This window comes from Cherax quadricarinatus, chromosome 25, assembly GCF_038502225.1.
Source record: "Cherax quadricarinatus isolate ZL_2023a chromosome 25, ASM3850222v1, whole genome shotgun sequence".
In the NCBI taxonomy this organism is placed as follows: Eukaryota; Metazoa; Arthropoda; class Malacostraca; order Decapoda; family Parastacidae; genus Cherax; species Cherax quadricarinatus.
In genome coordinates this window covers 1,065,198-1,088,892 of record NC_091316.1, presented here as the reverse complement: position 1 = coordinate 1,088,892, position 23,695 = coordinate 1,065,198, and the positions used below count along the sequence as shown (strand labels likewise).

The following is a 23,695-nucleotide window of genomic DNA, read 5'->3' as shown; positions in this document are numbered from 1 at the left end:
GTAGCAGGATTCCATGAACTTTTTTTCATGATATTCTAGGCATTCTCATTAGGAATGAGGTCTGGACTATTTCTTGGCCACTGTAAAATCTCAGTATTTTTCTCAGCAAGCCATTTAGTTTTTTTTGTTTTTTTTTTCTTGTGATAGGGGTGCTATCATACATAAAGATGGTGCAGCCTCCACTATAAATAACATAAAACATTCTGGATTCATACTGCATATTTGATGTTATATTTCATATGAATGTTTTCTAGAGGTATCTGTCAACTCTTAATACAAGAGACTGCAATATGTACCACCTCTCAATGCACCTGCATATGGCAGTATGATAAGGTGTTCTATTCTTTCATTGCTCTGTCCTCAAAGAAAAGGTAACCATAAATGAAATTTGTCACCATACTGGTTGAGCTAAGTCCAGTGTAATTGCATTACTTGGTGTTGCTGTGGCCACCCACCAGACATCATTCCTGCTACAAAACCTCACACCAATAATTGAAGCAGACCTGTTAAAAGCAGAAAAACAGACTGGGGGTGTAGAGGGGCCCTATCCATCCTCAGAAAAATTGGAAAAAATCAAATATTTCTGCTACTTTGAGCTACTTCTGATCCTGAAACTAATCAAAATCATCTGTTTTAGTAGTATATCTTCCATTCTATCAATGATTTCAAGAAACAGTCAATAAAACCATAAAACCCATCCTAGAAAACACCTCAAACCTTCTGTTTTCAATTAAACACAAGGTCAAATGTTTGCTTTTCCATCCTACACTGCACATACATACATACTCATTCTCTCATATGTAGGCCAAAATTAGTAATGGGGGCAACAAATTAATAATGATGTTAGTAACTCACATTAAAGGCACCAAGTAAACGAGCAGTTCTACTGCTTTGTAAATAATACAACTTATTGTTCCCTTCCTTTCATTTGTGGCAGTGTCATGGTATATAACCATTTCAAATGCAAAGTATAAACTCTGTTATTAAAAATTTAGAAGTTTACTTTTAAGATTTTCAAAGTATGAATTTCATAATGCATTTGGAAAAAGTGATATGAAAAAAAAGTATTTTATATTACTCTGTTAAACTATATTGTTATCCTCTTCTGATTGCCTTTCACAATTCCCTCCACAGACTACAGGTAGGAACTTCTTAAATTAATATATTCCCTAAATAGGTATGACATCTCAAGCCTCACAGTCCTGGGAAGTGTTGGAGAGCCCATTAATCCTGAGGCCTGGCTGTGGTACTACAGAGTGGTGGGTGACTCCAACGTTTCCATAGTTGATACCTTCTGGCAAACAGAGACTGGAGGTCATGTGTTAACTCCACTGCCTGGTGCCACACCTACCAAACCAGGATCTGCTGTAAGTTATCATGCAAATCATTAGTTAAAAATGTATGAATCCCTTGGAGAAACAGCCTAAGAATTTAGATAATTTGTTAACTCCAAATCTTTCTAGTAATTCTTCCTTAGGTTGAATTGTTTTATTCTTGTATGTACAGGCAGGCCCTGCTTTTCAGCACTTCACTTTACGGCATTTCACTAATGCGGCAGTTTTCAGTTATACTCATTCTTCATTTATTCATATGTCCTACAATAAATATATTCACCACTTACTATAAGCTAAGGACAAAAATGTTTTAAGGTAAGTAATGTGTGACTATATATATGACGGTGTATACACATTATCAGGCTTTTATGTGCATTTGAAAGTGAAAAAAGCTGTTTCACTGTACAGTACAGCAATTTTCGCTTTACAGCAGTAGCCCAGAACTTAACCTGCTGTATAAGTGGGGTCTGCCTGTATTAAGTTTGATGTAGTTGTGCCATTTTGTTATTGCCTCATATACAAAAACTTAAGATCCCATAAAATTTGGGTCTAAAATTGATCATTGGTAAACTGCAAGGAGAGGGAATCTGCCATTTACCACTTTTTCATGAAGGGTTAGTAAGGTATATGTGGCATTTGAGTTTACAATGTCGTCAGTATTGTTTCTGGCAGTTAAAAACACTTTTTTTATTTTTTCAGACTTTTCCATTCTTTGGAGTAGAGGTGGCCTTGTTAGATGAAGAAGGTAGAGAAATTAAGGGTGAAGGAGAGGGCTATTTGGTGTTCCGGCGACCCTGGCCTGGTATTATGCGCACTGTCTATGGGAATCATGAGCGCTTTGAAACTACATATTTCAAGAAATTCCAAGGTTTCTACTGCACTGGAGATGGTAACTATCACTGTACTTTAACCCTTAAATGGTCCAAACGTATATATACGTTTTTTCAACATCTGAAAGTATGTAAAAAATGTAGATCTTCTTTTTTGTTTTACATTTGAAAATGTGTAAAAAACTTTTATCTACATTTTTTTGTTATATTTGAAAATTATTTTTATTTTTTATCATCACACTGGCCGATTCCTACCAAGGCAGGGTGGCCCGAAAAAGAAAAACTTTCACCATCATTCACTCCATCACTGTCTTGCCAGAAGGGTGCTTTACACTACAGTTTTTAAACTGCAACATTAACACCCCTCCTTCAGAGTGCAGGCACTGTACTTCCCATCTCCAGGACTCAAGTCCGGCCTGCCGGTTTCCCTGAACCCCTTCATAAATGTTACTTTGCTCACACTCCAACAGCACGTCAAGTATTAAAAACCATTTGTCTCCATTCACTCCTATCAAACACGCTCACGCATGCCTGCTGGAAGTCCAAGCCCCTCGCACACAAAACCTCCTTTACCCCCTCCCTCCAACCTTTCCTAGGCCGACCCCTACCCCGCCTTCCTTCCACTACAGACTGATACACTCTTGAAGTTATTCTGTTTCGCTCCATTCTCTCCACATGTCCGAACCACCTCAACAACCCTTCCTCAGCCCTCTGGACAACAGTTTTGGTAATCCCACACCTCCTCCTAACTTCCAAACTACGAATTCTCTGCATTATATTCACACCACACATTGCTCTCAGACATGACATCTCCACTGCCTCCAGCCTTCTCCTCGCTGCAACATTCATCACCCATGCTTCACACCCATATAAGAGCGTTGGTAAAACTATACTCTCATACATTCCCCTCTTTGCCTCCAAGGACAAAGTTCTTTGTCTCCACAGACTCCTAAGTGCACCACTCACCCTTTTCCCCTCATCAATTCTATGATTCACCTCATCTTTCATAGACCCATCCGCTGACACGTCCACTCCCAAATATCTGAATACATTCACCTCCTCCATACTCTCTCCCTCCAATCTGATATCCAATCTTTCATCACCTAATCTTTTTGTTATCCTCATAACCTTACTCTTTCCTGTATTCACTTTCAATTTTCTTCTTTTGCACACCCTACCAAATTCATCCACCAATCTCTGCAACTTCTCTTCAGAATCTCCCAAGAGCACAGTGTCATCAGCAAAGAGCAACTGTGACAACTCCCACTTTGTGTGATTCTTTATCTTTTAACTCCACGCCTCTTGCCAAGACCCTCGCATTTACTTCTCTTACAACCCCATCTATAAATATATTAAACAACCACGGTGACATCACACATCCCTGTCTAAGGCCCACTTTTACTTGGAAATAATTTCCCTCTTTCCTACATACTCTAACTTGAGCCTCACTATCCTCGTAAAAACTCTTCACTGCTTTCAGTAACCTACCTCCTACACCATACACCTGCAACATCTGCCACATTGCCCCCCTATCCACCCTGTCATACGCCTTTTCCAAATCCATAAATGCCACAAAGACCTCTTTAGCCTTATCTAAATACTGTTCACTTATATGTTTCACTGTAAACACCTGGTCCACACACCCCCTACCTTTCCTAAAGCCTCCTTGTTCATCTGCTATCCTATTCTCCGTCTTACTCTTAATTCTTTCAATAATAGCTCTACCATACACTTTGCCAGGTATACTCAACAGACTTCTTCTTTCTTTCTTTCAACACACCGGCCGTATCCCACCGAGGCAGGGTGGCCCAAAAGGAAAAACGAAAGTTTCTCCTTTTACATTTAGTAATATATACAGGAGAAGAGGTTACTAGCCCCTTGCTCCCGGCATTTTAGTCGCCTCTTACAACACGCATGGCTTACGGAGGAAGAATTCTGTTCCACTTCCCCATGGAGATAAGAGGAAATAAACAAGAATAAGAACTAGAAAGAAAATAGAAGAAAACCCAGAGGGGTGTGTATATATGTGCTTGTACATGTATGTGTAGTGTGACCTAAGTGTAAGTAGAAGTAGCAAGACGTACCTGAAATCTTGCATGTTCATGAGACAGAAAAAAGGACACCAGCAATCCTACCATCATGTAAAACAATTACAGGCTTTCGTTTTACACTCACTTGGCAGGACGGTAGTACCTCCCTGGGCGGTTGCTGTCTACCAACCTACTACCTATATCAACAGACTTATCCCCCTATAATTTTTGCACTCTCTTTTATCCCCTTTGCCTTTATACAAAGGAACTATGCATGCTCTCTGCCAATCCCTAGGTACCTTACCCTCTTCCATACATTTATTAAATAATTGCACCAACCACTCCAAAACTATATCCCCACCTGCTTTTAACATTTCTATCTTTATCCCATCAATCCCGGCTGCCTTACCCCCTTTCATTTTACCTACTGCCTCACGAACTTCCCCCACACTCACAACTGGCTCTTCCTCACTCCTACAAGATGTCGTTCCTCCTTGCCCTATACACGAAATCACAGCTTCCCTATCTTCATCAACATTTAACAATTCCTCAAAATATTCCCTCCATCTTCCCAATACCTCTAACTCTCCATTTAATAACTCTCCTCTCCTATTTTTAACTGACAAATCCATTTGTTCTCTAGGCTTTCTTAACTTGTTAATCTCACTCCAAAACTTTTTCTTATTTTCAACAAAATTTGTTAACATCTCACCCACTCTCTCTGCTTTTGTAGCACTACGAATTTGAACATCGATCTCTTTGGACCGTTTAAGGGTTAAATAGTATTACTGGCCTGCAAGGTTGAGAGTTGAGTATATGAATATGCATAAGAGTTTCAGAGCAAGTGAATGATCATGTCTCCACTAATCTTCACACCGAATGACCCACATGGGCTTAGTGAATAAAATAAACTATAATGCTTTTCTATAATTCACTTATCAGATAACTGCTATTACTAATTTGCCAATAACCTGGCAGTAAGGAGATTTTCTCACTGCTTCCCAGAAATTATGTAAAAATCATTTCTGTCTATAGTTTTGTAATACATTACACAGCTAGAGAATTAGTGATTGTAGCTGTTTTCTTCTTTGGGCTGCTCTGCCTTCTTGTGAAACTCTCAGTGTTTTAAAGGAAACATGAAGATAGCAGCAAGAAAGAATATTTATAGTTTGGAAAATGCTTTTATGTTCCAATATGAATTGCCATGAGAAGTCTGCACACATCTTAAGTCACAATTGTACAGCTGTTATCCCAATTGCTTAATTAGATCTCTTAGGATATCTAAGATATCTAATTGCAGGTGGCCTCTAGGTTTGAATAATCTTGTTACTAGTCAGTTAACATTAAGAATATGATTTATGTTATTTGTAGAATATGGCATTCTGTACATCACTTCTTTCCTTGTGCTTAGGTGCCAAGCGAGATGAGGATGGTTATATATGGGTCACTGGACGTATTGATGACATGTTAAATGTCTCTGGTCATCTTCTTTCTACCGCTCAGGTTAGTGTCCTACATAGGTAATATACATAAACTTAAAACTTTGGCTTCATAAAAGTAACAGTTTAAAAGTAGCCAAACCATGTACTGGTAATAGGGTTTGAATGTAACAATGAAAGTGAGTAAATGACTACTACTTGTTTAATTACCTATATGCAGTTGCAGAAGTAGAACTGTGCTTGTAGTGATTTACTTTTAGATATTTTCTTTTTAATGATTTTTTTTTTAGATCTCCAGAGGTTGTAGTACATGTACAGTGGAACCTCTACTTGCAAGTGCATCCATGTGCAAGTTTTTCCAAATACGAGCAGTCAATGGGTCAATTTTTTGCTTCCATATGCGAGCGAAATTTTCAAAAGTGAGCGGACCTCAAGGGAGCTTCCTTGATGCTGGTGAGGGGCTCTTGCTCTTGATCTAGGGAATTGGATCTCATTTGTTTGTTGAACTATCTTATTGAAACTTGGGCAATGTATAATGGAAAGATGCTTCTTTACGTACACCAAAAATGAAAGAAATCGGAGCATAAATAATGGAGTTCACTTCTCAGCAATTAGCCACCCCTTAGTGGCATTTTCAAATGGTTTTTATGGTTGTATTCTTGTTTTTTGGTCTCATTTGATAGAATGGAAGATATATTACAGAAATAGATATGATTATGATTTTGATTGCTTTCACAATGAAAAGTACCTTGAAATTGAGCTCAAAGTAGAAGTGTTCGAGTCATGAATGGGTTGATATTATTTATACAATTATTGCGATAAGGCAGTAGTCTGCATAACAGTAAATCTTCTATTTTTTGTGTGAATAAAAATTACAATTTTTTTTTTTCAACAAGTCAGCCACCCCCCACCTAGGCAGGGTGACCCAAAAAGAAGGAAAATCCCCAAAACAAAAATATTTTTACCTCACGCATACATAATCACTGTTTTTGCAGACATGCCCAGATATAACAGTTTAGAAGCATATATAAAGATACATATAAAAAGTGACCTGATACAATATAATAAACTCCATATAGAATATAATATCATGGCCCCAATTTTTTTTTTTTTTTTTTTTTTTTTACAACAAGTCGGCCGTCTCCCACCGAGGCAGGGTGACCCAAAAAAGAAAGAAAATCCCCAAAAAGAAAATACTTTCATCATCATTCAACACTTTCACCACACTCGCACATTATCACTGTTTTTGCAGAGGTGCTCAGAATACAACAGTCTAGAAGCATACACATATAAAGATACACAACATATCCCTCCAAACTGCCAATATCCCAAACCCCTCCTTGAAAGTGCAGGCATTGTACTTCCCATTTCCAGGACTCAAGTCCGACTATATGAAAACCGGTTTCCCTGAATTTTTTTTTTTTTTCAACAAGTCGGCCGTCTCCCACCGAGGCAGGGTGACCCTCCCCAAAAAGAAAATACTTTCATCATCATTCAACACTTTCACCACACTCGCACATTATCACTGTTTTTGCAGAGGTACTCAGAATACAACAGTCTAGAAGCATACACATATAAAGATACACTAAATATTACCCTGCTCACACTCCAACAGATCGTCAGGTCCCAAGTACCATTCGTCTCCATTCACTTCTATCTAACACGCTCACGCACGCTTGCTGGAAGTCCAAGCCCCTCGCCCACAAAACCTCCTTTACCCCCTCTCTCCAACCCTTTCGAGGACGACCCCTACCCCGCCTTCCTTCCCCTATAGATTTATATGCTTTCCATGTCATTCTACTTTGATCCATTCTCTCTAAATGACCAAACCACCTCAACAACCCCTCTTCTGCCCTCTGACTAATACTTTTATTAACTCCACACCTTCTCCTAATTTCCACACTCCGAATTTTCTGCATAATATTTACACCACACATTGCCCTTAAACAGGACATCTCCACTGCCTCCAACCGTCTCCTCGCTGCTGCATTTACCACCCAAGCTTCACACCCATATAAAAGTGTTGGTACTACTATACTTACATACATTCCCTTCTTTGCCTCCATAGATAACGTTTTTTGACTCCACATATACCTCAATGCACCACTCACCTTTTTTCCCTCATCAATTCTATGATTAACCTCATCCTTCATAAATCCATCCGCCGACACGTCAACTCCCAAGTATCTGAAAACATTCACTTCTTCCATACTCCTCCTCCCCAATTTGATATCCAATTTTTCTTTATCTAAATCATTTGACACCCTCATCACCTTACTCTTTTCTATGTTCACTTTCAGCTTTCTACCTTTACACACATTCCCAAACTCATCCACTAACCTTTGCAATTTTTCTTTAGAATCTCCCATAAGCACAGTATCATCAGCAAAAAGTAACTGTGTCAATTCCCATTTTGAATTTGATTCCCCAAAATTTAATCCCACCCCTCTCCCGAACACCCTAGCATTTACTTCCTTTACAACCCCATCTATAAATATATTAAACAACCATGGTGACATTACACATCCCTGTCTAAGACCTACTTTTACCGGGAAATAGTCTCCCTCTCTTCTACACACCCTAACCTGAGCCTCACTATCCTCATAAAAACTCTTTACAGCATTTAATAACTTACCACCTATTCCATATACTTGCAACATCTGCCACATTGCTCCTCTATCCACTCTATCATATGCCTTTTCTAAATCCATAAATGCAATAAAAACTTCCCTACCTTTATCTAAATACTGTTCACATATATGCTTCAATGTAAACACTTGATCTACACATCCCCTACCCACTCTGAAACCTCCTTGCTCATCCGCAATCCTACATTCTGTCTTACCTCTAATTCTTTCAATTATAACCCTTCCGTACACTTTTCCTGGTATACTCAGTAAGCTTATTCCTCTATAATTTTTACAGTCTCTTTTGTCCCCTTTCCCTTTATATAAAGGGACTATACATGCTCTCTGCCAATCCCTAGGTACCTTCCCCTCTTTCATACATTTATTGAACAAAAGTACCAACCACTCCAACACTATATCCCCCCCTGCTTTTAACATTTCTGTCATGATCCCATCAGTTCCAGCTGCTTTACCCCTTTTCATTTTACGTAATGCCTCACGTACCTCCCCCACACTTACATTCTGCTCTTCTTCACTCCTAAAAGATGGTATACCTCCCTGACCAGTGCATGAAATTACTGCCTCTGTTTCTTCCTTAACATTTAAAAGTTCCTCAAAATATTCTCGCCATCTACCTAATACCTCCATCTCCCCATCTACTAACTCCCCTACTCTGTTTTTAACTGACAAATCCATATTTTTCCTTGGCTTTCTTAACTTGTTTAACTCACTCCAAAATTTTTTCTTATTTTCATTAAAATTTCTTGACAGTGCCTCTCCCACTCTATCATCTGCTCTCCTTTTGCACTCTCTCACCACTCTCATTACCTTTCTTTTACTCTCCATATATTCTGCACTTCTGCTTTGTAAAAACCTCTCATAAGCTACCTTTTTCTTTTTTATCACACCCTTTACTTCATCATTCCACCAATCACTCCTCTTTCCTCCTGCACCCACCCTCCTATAACCACAAACTTCTGCCCCACATTCTAATACTGCATTTTTAAAACTATTCCAACCCTCTTCAACCCCCCCATTACTCATCTTTGCACTATCCCACCTTTCTGCCAATAGTCGCTTATATCTCACCCGAACTTCCTCCTCCTTTAGTTTATACACTTTCACCTCCCTCTTACTTGTTGTTGCCACCTTCCTCTTTTCCCATCTACCTCTTACTCTAACTGTAGCTACAACTAAATAATGATCCGATATATCAGTTGCCCCTCTATAAACATGTACATCCTGGAGCCTACCCATCAACCTTTTATCCACCAATACATAATCTAATAAACTACTTTCATTACGTGCTACATCATACCTTGTATATTTATTTATCCTCTTTTTCATAAAATATGTATTACTTATTACCAAATTTCTTTCTACACAGCTCAATTAAAGGCTCCCCATTTACATTTACCCCTGGCACCCCAAATTTACCTACTACTCCCTCCATAACATTTTTACCCACTTTAGCATTGAAATCCCCAACCACCATTACTCTCACACTTGATTCAAAACTCCCCATGCATTCACTCAACATTTCCCAAAATCTCTCTCTCTCCTCTACACTTCTCTCTTCTCCAGGTGCATACACGCTTATTATAACCCACTTTTCACATCCAATCTTTATTTTACTCCACATAATCCTTGAATTAATACATTTATAGTCCCTCTTTTCCTGCCATAGCTTATCCTTCAACATTATTGCTACTCCTTCTTTAGCTCTAACTCTATTTGAAACCCCTGACCTAATCCCATTTATTCCTCTCCACTGAAACTCTCCCACCCCCTTCAGCTTTGTTTCACTTAAAGCCAGGACATCCAGCTTCTTCTCATTCATAACATCCACAATCATCTCTTTCTTATCATCTGCACAACATCCACGCACATTTAGACTTCCCACTTTGACAATTTTCTTCTTCTTATTCTTTTTAGTAATCTTTACAGGAAAGGGGTTACTAGCCCATTGTTCCCAGCATTTTAGTTGACTTTTACAACACGCATGGCTTACGGAGGAAAGATTCTTATTCCACTTCCCCATGGATATAAAAGGAAAATTAATAAGACCAAGAACTATTAAGATAAAATCAAAGAAAACTCAGATGAGTGTGTATAAATAAATGTGTATATGTATGTGTAGTGTGATATTACACATCCCTGTCTAAGACCTACTTTTACCAGGAAGTAATCTCCCTCTCTTCTACACACCCTAACCTGAGCCTCACTATCCTCATAAAAACTCTTTACAGCATTTAGTAACTTACTACTTATTCCATATACTTGCAACATCTGCCACATTGCTCCTCTATCCACTCTATCATATGCCTTTTCTAAATCCATAAATACAATGTAAACTTCCCTACCTTTATCTAAATACTGTTCACATACATGCTTCAATGTAAACACTTGATCTACACATCCCCTACCCACTCGAAAACCTCCTTGCTCATCCACAATCCTACTCTCTGTCTCACCTCTAATTCTTTCAATAATAACACTACCATACACTTTTTCTTGTATACTCGGTATTATTATTATTATTATTCCTCCTCCTCCTCCTCCTCCTCCTCCTCCTCCTCCTCCTCCTCCTCCTCCTCCTCCTCCTCCTCCTCCTCCTCCTCCTCCTCCTCCTCCTCCTCCTCCTCCTCCTCCTCCTCCTCCTCCTCCTCCTCCTCCTCCTCCTCCTCCTCCTCCTCCTCCTCCTCCTCCTCCTCCTCCTCCTCCTCCTCCTCCTCCTCCTCCTCCTCCTCCTCCTCCTCCTCCTCCTCCTCCTCCTCCTCCTCCTCCTCCTCCTCCTCCTCCTCCTCCTCCTCCTCCTCCTCCTCCTCCTCCTCCTCCTCCTCCTCCTCCTCCTCCTCCTCCTCCTCCTCCTCCTCCTCCTCCTCCTCCTCCTCCTCCTCCTCCTCCTCCTCCTCCTCTCCTCCTCCCTCCTCCCTCCCTCCTCCTCCCTCCTCCTCCCTCCTCCTCCCTCCTCCTCCCTCCTCCTCCCTCCTCCTCCTCCCTCCTCCTCCTCCCTCCTCCTCCTCCCTCCTCCTCCTCCCTCCTCCTCCTCCCTCCTCCTCCTCCCTCCTCCTCCCCCCTGCCCCTCCTCCCTCCTCCTCCTCCTCCGCCTCCTCCTCCTCCCTCCTCCTCCTCCCTCCTCCTCCTCCCTCCTCCTCCTCCCTCCTCCTCCTCCCTCCTCCTCCTCCCTCCTCCTCCTCCTCCTCCTCCTCCTCCTCCCTCCTCCTCCTCCCTCCTCCTCCTCCCTCCTCCTCCCTCCTCCTCCTCCCTCCTCCTCCTCCCTCCTCCTCCTCCCTCCTCCTCCTCCTCCTCCTCCTCCTCCTCCTCCTTCTTCTTCCGCCCACCAAGGCAGGGTGGCCCAAAAAGAAAAACCAAAGTTTCTCTTTTTAAATTTAATAATTTATACAGGAGAAGGGGCTACTAACCCCTTGCTCCTGGCATTTTAGTTGTCTCTTACAACACATATGGCTTACGGAAGAAGAATTCTGTTCCACTTCCCCACGGAGATAAGAAGAAATAAACAAGAACTAGAAAGAAAATAAAAGAAAACCCAGAGGGGTGTGTGTATATATATGCTTGTACATGTATGTTATTTTTATATAGCCAGACTTGAGTCTTGGAAATGGGAAGTACAGTGCCTGCACTCTAAAGGAGGGGTTCGGGATATTGGCAGTTTAGAGGGATATATTGTGTATCTTTATGTGTATATGCTTCTAAGCTGTTGTGTTCTGAGCACCTCTGCAAAAACAGTGATTATGTGTGAGTGAGGTGAAAGAGTTGAATGATGATGAAAGTATTTTCTTTTTTGGGGATTTTCTTTCTTTTTGGGTCACCCTGCCTTGGTGGGAGATGGCCGACTTGTTGAAAAAAAAAATCCCATATATATATATTTTTTTTTTTTTTTTTACTCTTTCTGGCATGCCATTTATATAAATTAGAATCATCCTTTCCTAGCATTGATAGTAACTTTCATACCTTTTCTTGTAATCCTTCTTACAGGTTCAGTCACTTTTTCATTGTGCTGATTGCTTCTTTATTTCTCCTTTCATTGTTCTATGTCTCACAACATTAATACAAAATATTTAAATTGCTCAACATTTCTAGTAATTCACCATGCATCAGTTTGACCCCACCTAGGCTAGTTCCTTTATTTTCTGCTATAACAAGATCACTAAACAGATGATATTTTAAAATGAAATACTGTAGCTTTTGTAGTCAGGTTTACTGCAGATAACTGCATAGTTTATCCCAGTTAAACTCCTTTTTTCAGGTTGAGAGTTCACTTGTGGAGCATCCAGCTGTAGCAGAATCTGCAGTAGTTGCAAGACCACATAGTGTAAAAGGCGAATGCCTTTACTGTTATGTCACACTGGCTGAAGGCAATGAGTATACCGACAAATTGGTTGCAGAACTCAAAAATAAAGGTAAGAACTTCCAGTAAGCTACATAAACTTATAATGCAGATTAAACAATTTGCTGAAACAAGGTACAAATAATCCTCATTCTTTTCTGAAAAACTCATTTATTTTAGTTTAATGTGTATACTGTATGCATATTGTGCAAGTTAAATTTATTTTTGTTTCCCTGCCCCTGTTTGCCTAGTAGTTACTGTACACCTAGAATTTATTCATCTTTTGTGAGCTGCATCCTAGGGAAGATAATCCTTATAAAATCTTGAAATTAATTCTTTATTTTTTTAACATATCAGCTGTCTCCCACCAAGGCAGGGTGACCCCCAAAAAAAAAGAAACATTTCACCATCATTCAACACTTTTGCCATCATTCACATAAAATCACTGACTTTGCAGCAGCACCCAGATGTAATAGTTTAGATGTCACTCCAAAAAGTCAATATCCCAAACCCCTCCTTTAAAGTGCAGGCACTGCACTTGCCACCTCCAGGACTCAAGTCTGGTTAATAATGTTTATGCATTGTTGAAAATTCCATCTCAAATAATTGCTCTTAAACATGAAATAACCCATAAAAATTATCATGAAATGTGGTATTGTGTATTTACAGGAAATATTGCTGGACACCCATTTTTCTCGTAAGAGAAAAGCTAGGATATATAGTATACAGAATTTTTAATTTGGCAATTGTGATAAATATTTTCAATTGTTAATCTTTATGTTTAAACTGTTGCTTTTATGTCATGCTAAGTAAACATCTTTCAAGGTTATAAATTGAGTAATAAAAATTTTGTTATAAATAATTATTCTTCCAGTGCGATCCAAGATTGGTGCATTTGCTACACCCGATTTCATGCAGCTTGCTCCTGGACTTCCGAAAACTCGCTCAGGCAAGATAATGAGAAGAGTTCTGCGTAAAATTGCTGTTGGAGATAGAGACTTCGGTGATATATCAACTCTGGCAGATCCTGGTATTGTGGAAGTATTGTTCCAACATAGACCAAAAGAAGGGAGGGTATAGATTTTATGTTCAGTGGATGATTTTGTTCAGTACATTATATATTCACTGTAGATGTATATTTGTCTGATTTAGTCTTGATGTGTGCATCAGGTGGTGCATATTCAAAACAGATAATAGTGTATCATATATACTGTGAAAGGTACCTTTGGATACAGCAGTACTTAAAAAGTACTTAAAAGCTATCAAAGAATATTCAATTTTATTAACTTTACTTTGGTGTATGTATAGTATAACCTAATGATATGTTAGGGTTTATGGTGCATATATTGTTACTTTATATGTTGAACCTTGTGACCATTTCTCTACTGCATTGAGATTACACAATATAAAAAATCAAGGAAATAGTAGTAAAAGGTTTTACACCATTATTGGTGCATCTTTTGTGCTTGTAACATGAGTGAAAATTTTCGTTAATTAAAATAGTTTATATTTTTAAAATAATAAACTCACTATGTTTTAACTCTTTAAATCATTGGTAGTTGATTATGTTCCTTTCCCTTGGTTAGTTGCCTGTGAAATGGGATTATGGTGTTTTTATTTAACAACATAGGAAACTGCTGTATATGAATTACATTTAATTGTTCCATATTCCAAAGAAGATGCAACAAATCTAGGCATATTATACTAGGATTTTTTTTTTTTTTTACAAGTTTAGTTTATTCTAAGACCATCAGAAAGATAATATTGCATGTAGTATATTACTTTTGGGGTTAATCAGTTACTCAGTATAAAGTTATTTTTGTAGGTAATTTTAATACAGTATATCATATGAGGGTGTTTGAAGTCAAAGCATTTGTAATTCATCATATGCAGCGTACATGATCTTCATGACTGACCTGTTGCTGTTGAAAGTCTGAGAGATTCATAGTTGTCTTGCGTGAGACCCGTCCATGTATTGAGCAGCTGATTCTCATACAGTCACTCGACCTTTTGAATTGTTAAGTAAATAAATACCAGCTTACAGTTTACCTTTCTCCTTTATATATTTATTTATTTAATGTACGGGTACTAATTAATATACCAGTGCAGTACGTACTGTATTTTCATTTTATGTTCAAATTTGAATTCCATAGTTTGTAAAAATTAAAAAGTGGGTACAGTAATATAAATACAATTTTGGTCAGGTGTGTTAGCCATCATCTTGTAAATAATTTCTAATTTGTATAAAAAATCTTTATTATTTAAAGTAGGAAACAAGGGAGGATGATCTAATGAAGAAAACACATCCACTATCATTCATTCATTAACTGTCATGCCAGAAGTGTTCTGACATCACAGTTCAGATTACCCTTGACTGTAACATTTGCCACTCCTTCATTGGAGTGCAGACACTGCCCCTGCCACATCCAGGACTCAAGTCCAGCTAACTGGTTTCCTTGAATGTCCTTCATACAATAGCACATCTGTTAGAAACCACTTGTTTCTGTTAACTTCTTATACTCCCAAATAAGCTTGCTTAATGCTCGAGCCTCTAAAATTCAGACTCCTTTAATCTGTCCCTCCAACTGTTCCTGGGATGACCTCTGCTCTCACCTTTTACCACAGATTTATACATCATTTTTATGTTTGTATGTACAATAGAGCGTTCATTAACACTGTAGTTATGTTCTTGAAAATGGTGTATAATTAAAAAATTATGTAAATAAACTGAAGAACATCTGGGAAAGATTGGGTTATGTTCCTAACACCTAAGGAAATGTCAGATATTTTTTTTTTTTAAAGATTTGTAATTTGTCTCAAAAATAATAGTTTTCTATTCCTTACACTATAGTTGTTGTTGCTTATTGATACAGAAATGTGAGGAGATATGACAGGTTAGGTTAGGTTAGGTAAGGTTCGTCAGGAAACAGGACAAGTGTCTCCTGACGCGGGTCTTAGTCAGATGATGACCCGCCTTTGGAGCTTTTGGTCATCTGACCGAGGCCTTCCGCTGGCTTACCGGTCCACCCTTTTAAAAATTATGGTCATTTATAACCATTGTCTGTCTATACCCTATGACAGGTAGTTCAGCAACTATCAGTTCCTAAAGCCATCATCTGTAAACACCATAGTATATTAATGGCCATAAAACATTATTTTTTATTAAATGAATATTGGGTTATGTATTTCTGTAGGAACAATGAATACAAGCTATCCCAAAGAACATGAAAAAAAAATTATCAAAATAAAGAAAACCTTAGATCATCTCCATACCTTGCTGTTATTGGTGGGCTTAAGGGTTGGTGGCCCAAGATTCTCTGTTTCTGCTGTGAAATTGACTACCAGAATGCTTGTGTAGACATAAACTATGTGATTCATATTAATAATTTATTTAAATAAAAAATTAAACAGTAAAATTTTTCCCCCTCACATTTCAATAATAAAAAGAGTAAAGAGTAGAGAGTGGTGAGGAGGGAGGGACAAGCAGATATAAACATTGCTGACACCCTCATACATCCTCCTTTATTTATCACAAAATGCAGCTTTATGAACTAAACTAATGCACACTGTATAGGAAGTAGGTACTGTATACAATATATAATTAGACTTCTTTCATTTTTTTATAATTGATTATGCAAATGTAGGGAAGCAGTGTACGTATATATAAATGGTGGTGGGAATCACTCGCATGGACAGGTGCAGAATCTGTGTACCCAAAATATGCAAGTGAGAGTATTATTCAGAGGGCTGAGGAGGGGTTATTGAAGTGGCTTAGACATTTCAGGAGGTTGGAGCAAAATAGAATGACTTGGAAGATGTATAAATGTGTAGTGGAGGGAAGAAGAGGTAGGGTTTGCCCTAGGAAAGGTTGGGAGGAGGAGGGTAAAGGAGGTTTTGTATAGGAGGGAGCTTGGTCATTAACAGCACATGTGAATGTGTTAGTTAGGAGTGAGTGGAAGCAAGTGGTTTTTATGACAACATGCTGTTGGAGTGTGAGCAAGGTAACATTTATGAAGGGATTCAGGGCAACCAGTCAGCCAGACTTGAGTCCTGGAGGTAGGAAATACAGTGCTTGCACTCTGAAGGAGGAAAGTGATGTTGCAGGCAGAGCGGTGATCTGATTGTGACATCAGCACACTTCTGGAAAGACGGCAATTGAGTGAATGTTGGAGAATGTATTTCCTTCTTGGAGTCACCCTGCCTTGGCAACCCAAGACATATGTACATATGATTTCCCTCTGGTGCAATATATGGGGTCCTATAGCCTTAGAGAAGTAAAATGGCTTCAGGGAAAGACTTATTTATATTATCCATCTTGCATCATTGGTAAAATGCTAAGTATGACCTGATAAATGCTATGTTTTATTGTGGATTAAATCATAAAAATATAAACAGCAAAACATAGGGTTCATATTACATATGAGAGCCTTCAGTAAAGGTACAAACTTTACTTTAATTATTTAGTAGAAAAATAAGAAATAATGTATAGAGGTAAAGTACCTGATGTTAATATTCTTGTAACACTTAACTTGGTAAGAGACATTTTTTTAACAAAGGAATCTTAAAAATGTATACCGAGAAGTGTATATCTCTCATTATACACAGTTTACTTTAATATCTGTTTTAGAAATTCAAGTATTCTTATTTAGTGGTGCTTAGGTAATATGCAGCCTTAACAAACATCATGCAGTCGACAGACTTTAAACCTAACAGTCCAACAGACTTTAAAAGATAATCACCTGCTACCAAATACAGATATTAATTATTTTCTTCAGGGATAACCTGTTAGGTTTTGCATTTCTGTAAACTTTACATACATATTTACAGTATTTCTCATTTAAGTTGTTCTTATTAATACAGTATTTGTTAGACTTGTATATTCATTCTAACACAAATAACCCGCACATAGAAGAGGAGCTTACGACGTTTCGGTCCGACTTGGACCATTTACAAAGTCACACTAACGAGGAGAGCAAGAAGGGTATATATAGGCAGGAAGTGGTAGTGGTAGTAGTAGTAGTCAAGGTGGAAGGAAATGGTAGTGGGGAAGGAGGAGGAGCCAGTCAAATACTCAGAAAGAGGAGCACTGCAAGGGAGCTAGGTGCCCACAGAGGGTTAGAGCAATAACACAGAAGGGGGAGAAATAATAAAAAATAAATAATGAAGGACCAAAAACCACAAGGCAGAAGAAAGACAACCAAGAGGAGAAAAAAGAAAGAGGAAAGGGGAAGAGGGAGAAGAAGAAAAAGGAGGAATCATCCTCCTCTTTACTTCCCCACTACTACTTCCACCTCTACTGCTGCTACTACTACTACTACCACTACCACTTTCTGCCTATATATACCCTTCCTGCTCTCCTTCTCGTTAGTGTGACTTTGTAAATGGTCCAAGTCGGACCGAAACATCGTCATAAGCTCCTCTCTTTTATGTGCTGGTTATTTGTGTATCGCTCCAGTCACGGTATTGTGCCTTTTTTTTTTGTTATTTATATTCATTCTAATACAGTGTATTAAAAAGTTATTTAATTCTTCCCTTCACAGGATAAATGATATAAAAGATTAGTAAAATACTTTCCAGTGCACATAAGTACAGGCTAGACAGCACAAACATTATTTTGTATTCACCTTCCTTCACTAAATTAGTATTTACCTTTTAAGACTTACTGTATACCTTTTAAAGGTCCAGTAGATTTACTGTTAATTGACTTGGTGAACATGTGTAATCATTTGTGGTGGATCTCTTGCACAGCAAATATTTAGGACTGGAGTAAGTTTTGATGAAATAAAAAAATTTTAGTTTTGTGATTGGTTTGTAAGTAAGACGACATATTGCTACACAAATGACTGCATGCTATAACAAAAAGTACACTAGAATAGCCTGTCAGAAGAAAATGTTCCTTAAAATACAGTGTACTGCAGTACTAAATAGAGAAGTAGCTGTGTTTGGATTTCTTATAAGCTAGTAATAGTAAGTCATAAACTTTATCCTAATTAAATTTTTAAAAGAGATTTTTTTTTTCCAAATTATATCAGGATTTATAATTATCAAACATACCTGTTATAATTACCTCTTATCAGACTAATGTTTGATAAAACATTAAGCAATAAAAAATAATTGAATTAAAATTCTGTATAAATTACTAAATTTAAAAAGAAAAACTTTTGTTTTTCTTTTTAGGTCACCCTGCCTCAGTGGGATACAACTAGTTTGTTGAAAAAAAAATTCTTGTGTCATTCATCCCATGTGTAATGGTGCAGCATTACTTGTGTTATTGAATTGTTCCCCCCATATTATTAAAGTTTGTAATTAAATAACTGGTATTAAATGTTATGGTATTTTATTTTTGTAGGTAGTCATTTATGATAAGTACTGTAAAAAAAAAAGTGGGGGAAAAAAAAATAGAAAAACCTAAGCATTGTTCATGTGCTTACACACATCATCGTCAGAGGAATGTCTGTGTAAACACACGTAAATGCTCTGCTTTTACTGCTTATTTTTTCGTAATTTTTTTTATATTTACAGTCATGCATTTTGTTGTGATTTCTTTCCTGATAATTACTGCATATGTTTCTGCAGGATCTTTCCTGCTATACATTATATGAATGCCATATAAAAATATAAATTACTAGCAATATCATCAGTACAGGTATCATTTCCTTCAGAAGAATTCCTGAAATGCAGGTCAGTTTTACATGTAACTCTCAACATTTCAGCATTAAATAATTTTTATAAATTCATAAATAATAAAATGAACAGGTACTGTGAAGCTAATGTTATCATTTACTTAAAATTTTTGTATTTATTCAGTACCCTCTTTCTCACTGTCCAGTAGATTTAAAAAAAATTCCTTCAGTTAAAGTTCCTGCACTACTTCCACTGTTTTCCTATATCAGTATTTTATTTCATCTGCACACTGTACATCCTAATTCTATTCATCCAGTATAAGTAACTTTTTTCTTTATTCATCGTTTCTCTGATAACCTCTTCCCATTTTTTCCAGTTTTCGAATTCTGTATCTGATTCACTTTAAAAATATGCATTGTCCTTTACTATATTTAACAAACAACTTGTCTACTACAAAATCACCACGAGGCAATATTACTGTAATTTACAGTTCTCTTGATTATTTCACTGGCTTTCCAATATGAAATTCATGGACTTTCAATAAAAGTTGTACTCTGTTACTAAGCAAAAAATTTAAGCCACACTCATCTGTATAATACTTAGTACTCTTCTTTTTCATTTGCGATTAGCAAAATAAGATCTTCATTAAGATGTTGGAAGTCTTGCACTCTATACATGGTGGTAGGAACTGCAGTCTCTTTCAACAGTCAAACTATACCAATATAAAATATGCAGTAAATAAACTCTTTAATTCTAAATTAATGGTATTGTAAATATTTCTTGAATTATGATCATATTACAGTTTAATTGCAAGCCATTTCTCATGGATTTATTAATTAGATTTTTTTGTAGTTTGCACAGGAGGTTATAACATACAGATTTGACCCAGATGGCTCAGCTTAAATGGGAGAAGTTTAAAGTTTTCCTCAGAGGCTTCATGAAGTTTTTAATGTTTTCAGTGTTACTTCATTAATTTTCTTCAAAAATATTGGAAAATGAGTTGAGAAGCATTTTCATTTACTTACAACCTTGGTAGTAGTATCAGATAATAGAATATGTACCTTAATGATGTAACATTTTCATTATTTCATGGCATCTTTGATTTTTTATATTCAGTGGTAAATTTTTTTTTCAGAAGCATGTTATTTATAGGCAAGTAATAAGTATTCTTTTAGTCTAATTATCAACTATATTGTAATTCAGGATGACTTGCCTTGTAAGTGCAGTTCAACCTATGAAAACTAATAGTAAAGCATTGTACATGCATCAGTGTTTTGTGAATTGCTGCACCCTACAGAACAAGTCTTCAGTATGTGTACAGCAACAATAATTTGTCTAACTTCTCTACTGTGTGGGTAGACGAATGTTTTTTTCTTCTCAAGAGTCACTGTACCTTCTTGTGAAATGGCAAGTGAGGTTAAAACAAAATTATGGTACTGTAGTAAATATTAGAAACATAGCAATTTGATTTTGGATGAAAAATTAAATAGTAATTTGTTTATTATTCAGTTGTTAAAATTTGTATGAAGAAAATATTTGTAAATGATCTGTTATCATTAATAGAATTCATCTTCTGCCTGTTGGTTTCGAGACAGTGTAAGTAACAAGTGTTGGACAAGCTTGCAGTTATCATACTTTTTAGAAATCTTGCATTTTAATATGTTTTTGTAATTAAGCTGTTCACAGTTTGAAAGCTTGATCTGTAGCTTTAATTGCACCCACAGTAGAAATATGTGCAATACAATAGAGAAAATAAGTAATACCTAAGAAAATATTAATTGGTGTTTATTGAGTGTAGTTGTCAAGATATAAATACCAAGGCTATAGAGTTGTAATGTGTACAGTAGTAAGTAAAGATGTACAGTTGCTGTCTGTCGTGTTCATGTTAAATCTTGCACATTACTGGTTTAGATATGCACACACACTCATGACATGCCATCTGTATTAGATTTGAGAGATTATTTTTTTTACTGTTAATTATTAGGTAAGCTGCATTTTAGTGAATTAAATCAGTCACTTATATTTTGTATGGTTTTAAAAGAATCTTTAGAACAATGTATCACTTTACAAATGCACAGTACTATGATAGCATTACAAGTTAATATGTAATACATATTTATTTGGAAATTTTAAATACATTAGTAATGTAACAGAGCACCCATTAAACTGGCAAATTAAGATCAGTTTATACTCTGACTAAAAATTCAACAGGCATTGCAAAAATATAAAGGAGATTTAAAAAAGTGTTTTGACTTGTATTTTTGATATTCACTTTATACAAATTGTGGAAAAAAATTAAGACTAATTATAGAGAATGTGGTATTGCCCTTTGACCCCAGCCTAAAACTAGATGGATCCTTTCCCTAGACCCCTGGATGACCGTACCACCGGTTCTTTTTTCTGTCTCTATATTGCTAATGCTATAGTGACTTTTGACATTTTAATTTTAGTTTATATATAATTTATATAATGAGAATTTTACTCTATTATGAAAATAGGAAATTACGTGAGGAGTATACTGAAGACTGATCTGGCAGACTCAGTCATGGTGTAGTTGTGGGCTTCTGTGTGTAAGGCAGCAGCATCAGTACCTAGTAGTCCTCACACAGAAGTATGAGTATACAGGTCTCCCTCAACATTCACGTTTTCAACTTTCACAGGCTTCACACATTCGCGAATTCCCAACCGCCAAATTCCCAGCCGCCAAATCATATTTAAGTTTCCCGCCACCTGCGAGTCCCTACTACCCTCCCTCCGACCCCGCAACTGGCAGCCAACCCTCCCACCACTCACTGTGGTGAGTGTTTTGTTTGTTCATTATTTGCTATTAAACTACAGTATAAATAATGTAAACCCATTCATGACTGCATATTGGAATGGCTATTCGGACAGGTATTAGACGGTGACATCATGTGTTTACTCTTGAACACTGCAAAGAATTAAACATTTCTGCTACAGCTAATAATAACAATAGTAATAATAATAATAAATATGATATAATTGAAGAAGGAAATTGTACAAAAATACGAGGGAGTGGTTGACACATCGTCAATGTGACTTTGTTTATGTTGGAGTGAACATTAGTCTCCCTGCTCTTCCAAACATTTCACAATAATTCATTGTGTTTGGTGCTTGTAGATTGAGTGTGACTGGAGTGGTAGAGGCAGTGATTGAGGCAATGGTATTTAATAACATATATGTTAATAATAATACATGTTATTAATAATATGTACTATTATTATTTATAACATATATGTTATTAAATACCACTGCCTCAACCGCTGAATTATTGTGAAATGTTTGGAAGAGCAGGGAGACTAATATTCACTCCAGCATAAACAAAGTCACACTGATGATGATGTCAACCACTCCCTTGTATTTTTGTACAATTTCCTTCTTCAATTATATCGTATTTATTATTATTATTATTATTATTATTATTATTATTATTATTACTATTGTTATTATTAGCAATAGCAGAAATGTTCGATTCTTTGCCGTGTTCAAGAGTAAACACATGATGTCACTGTCTAATGCCTTTACTAATAGCCATTCCAATATGCAGTCATGAATGGGTTTACATTAATTATTCTGTAGTTTAATAGCAAATAATGAACAAACAAAACACTCACCACACTGAGTGGTGGGAGGGCTGCCTGCCAGTTGCGGGGGTCGGAGGGAGGGTAGTAGGGACTCGCAGTGGTGGAGTCTGTGGTATTTAATAACATACATGTTATTAAATAACATACGTTATTAAAGCATAACATGTATATCTTTAGTACAATTTACGACGTTTTCATGTATTTTATGATTATTCATGGTTCAACAAGTTAAGGAAGCAGTATTGTAATATATTTCCCTACAATATATTGGGGCACCAAACATTCACGGTTTTTCAACATTCGCGAGGCTCTTGATCCCCTAACCCTCGCGAATGTTGAGGGAGACCTGTACTGAAGATTGTTATATCACTTGTAATTTTGTTATCTTGGCTACTGTGCTATGGTATTATTCTGGCCAAAAAGATAAGTACATCAATGAAAATACTACAATTAAAGTTAACTGGACATTTCCAGTAGTGGCTGTGCTAGGCCTCAAGCTGAAGCCAACTATGTAAAAATCTAACAAACTAGCTATCAGACTTAAACAAAAAAGAGACTTAACAAAAAAGAGATTGATAGCTGGCCATGCTTAAGTATTCATGGTACCCTTGTGGCTTAGCACTTCTTTTTGATTATAATAATAATAATTAAGTATTCATGGCTTACACACATAAATGCAACACTCCTAAACCCATCACGTGCCCAGGAATCCTGTCCTGATATACTCTAGGACTTGAGTAGGTACTGGAGAAATAAATCTTAACAGTAGTGTCTGTGACAGGCTAGCTTCACACAGCAGCTAGAGAAACACACTGGGGCTCTCACATACCCTCACATCATCAAAACAAAATGTGGTTG

General features: G+C 37.1%; 1 protein-coding gene across 4 annotated transcripts in view; it reads left to right on the top strand.

Moving 5' to 3' along the window:
* AcCoAS (acetyl coenzyme A synthase) overlaps positions 1 to 17,231 on the top strand; it is a 68,334-nt gene extending 51,103 nt beyond the window's left edge. For all 4 annotated transcript variants that reach the window (XM_070088533.1, XM_070088534.1, XM_070088535.1 and 1 more), the window contains 5 exons: positions 1,178 to 1,367; positions 2,034 to 2,223; positions 5,606 to 5,697; positions 12,531 to 12,684; positions 13,486 to 17,231. In XM_070088533.1, coding sequence (XP_069944634.1) covers positions 1,178 to 1,367; positions 2,034 to 2,223; positions 5,606 to 5,697; positions 12,531 to 12,684; positions 13,486 to 13,691 — 832 coding nt within the window. In that variant the 3' untranslated portion in view covers positions 13,692 to 17,231. The remainder of the gene's footprint in view (positions 1 to 1,177; positions 1,368 to 2,033; positions 2,224 to 5,605; positions 5,698 to 12,530; positions 12,685 to 13,485) is intronic.
* The last annotated feature ends 6,464 nt before the right edge of the window (positions 17,232 to 23,695 follow it).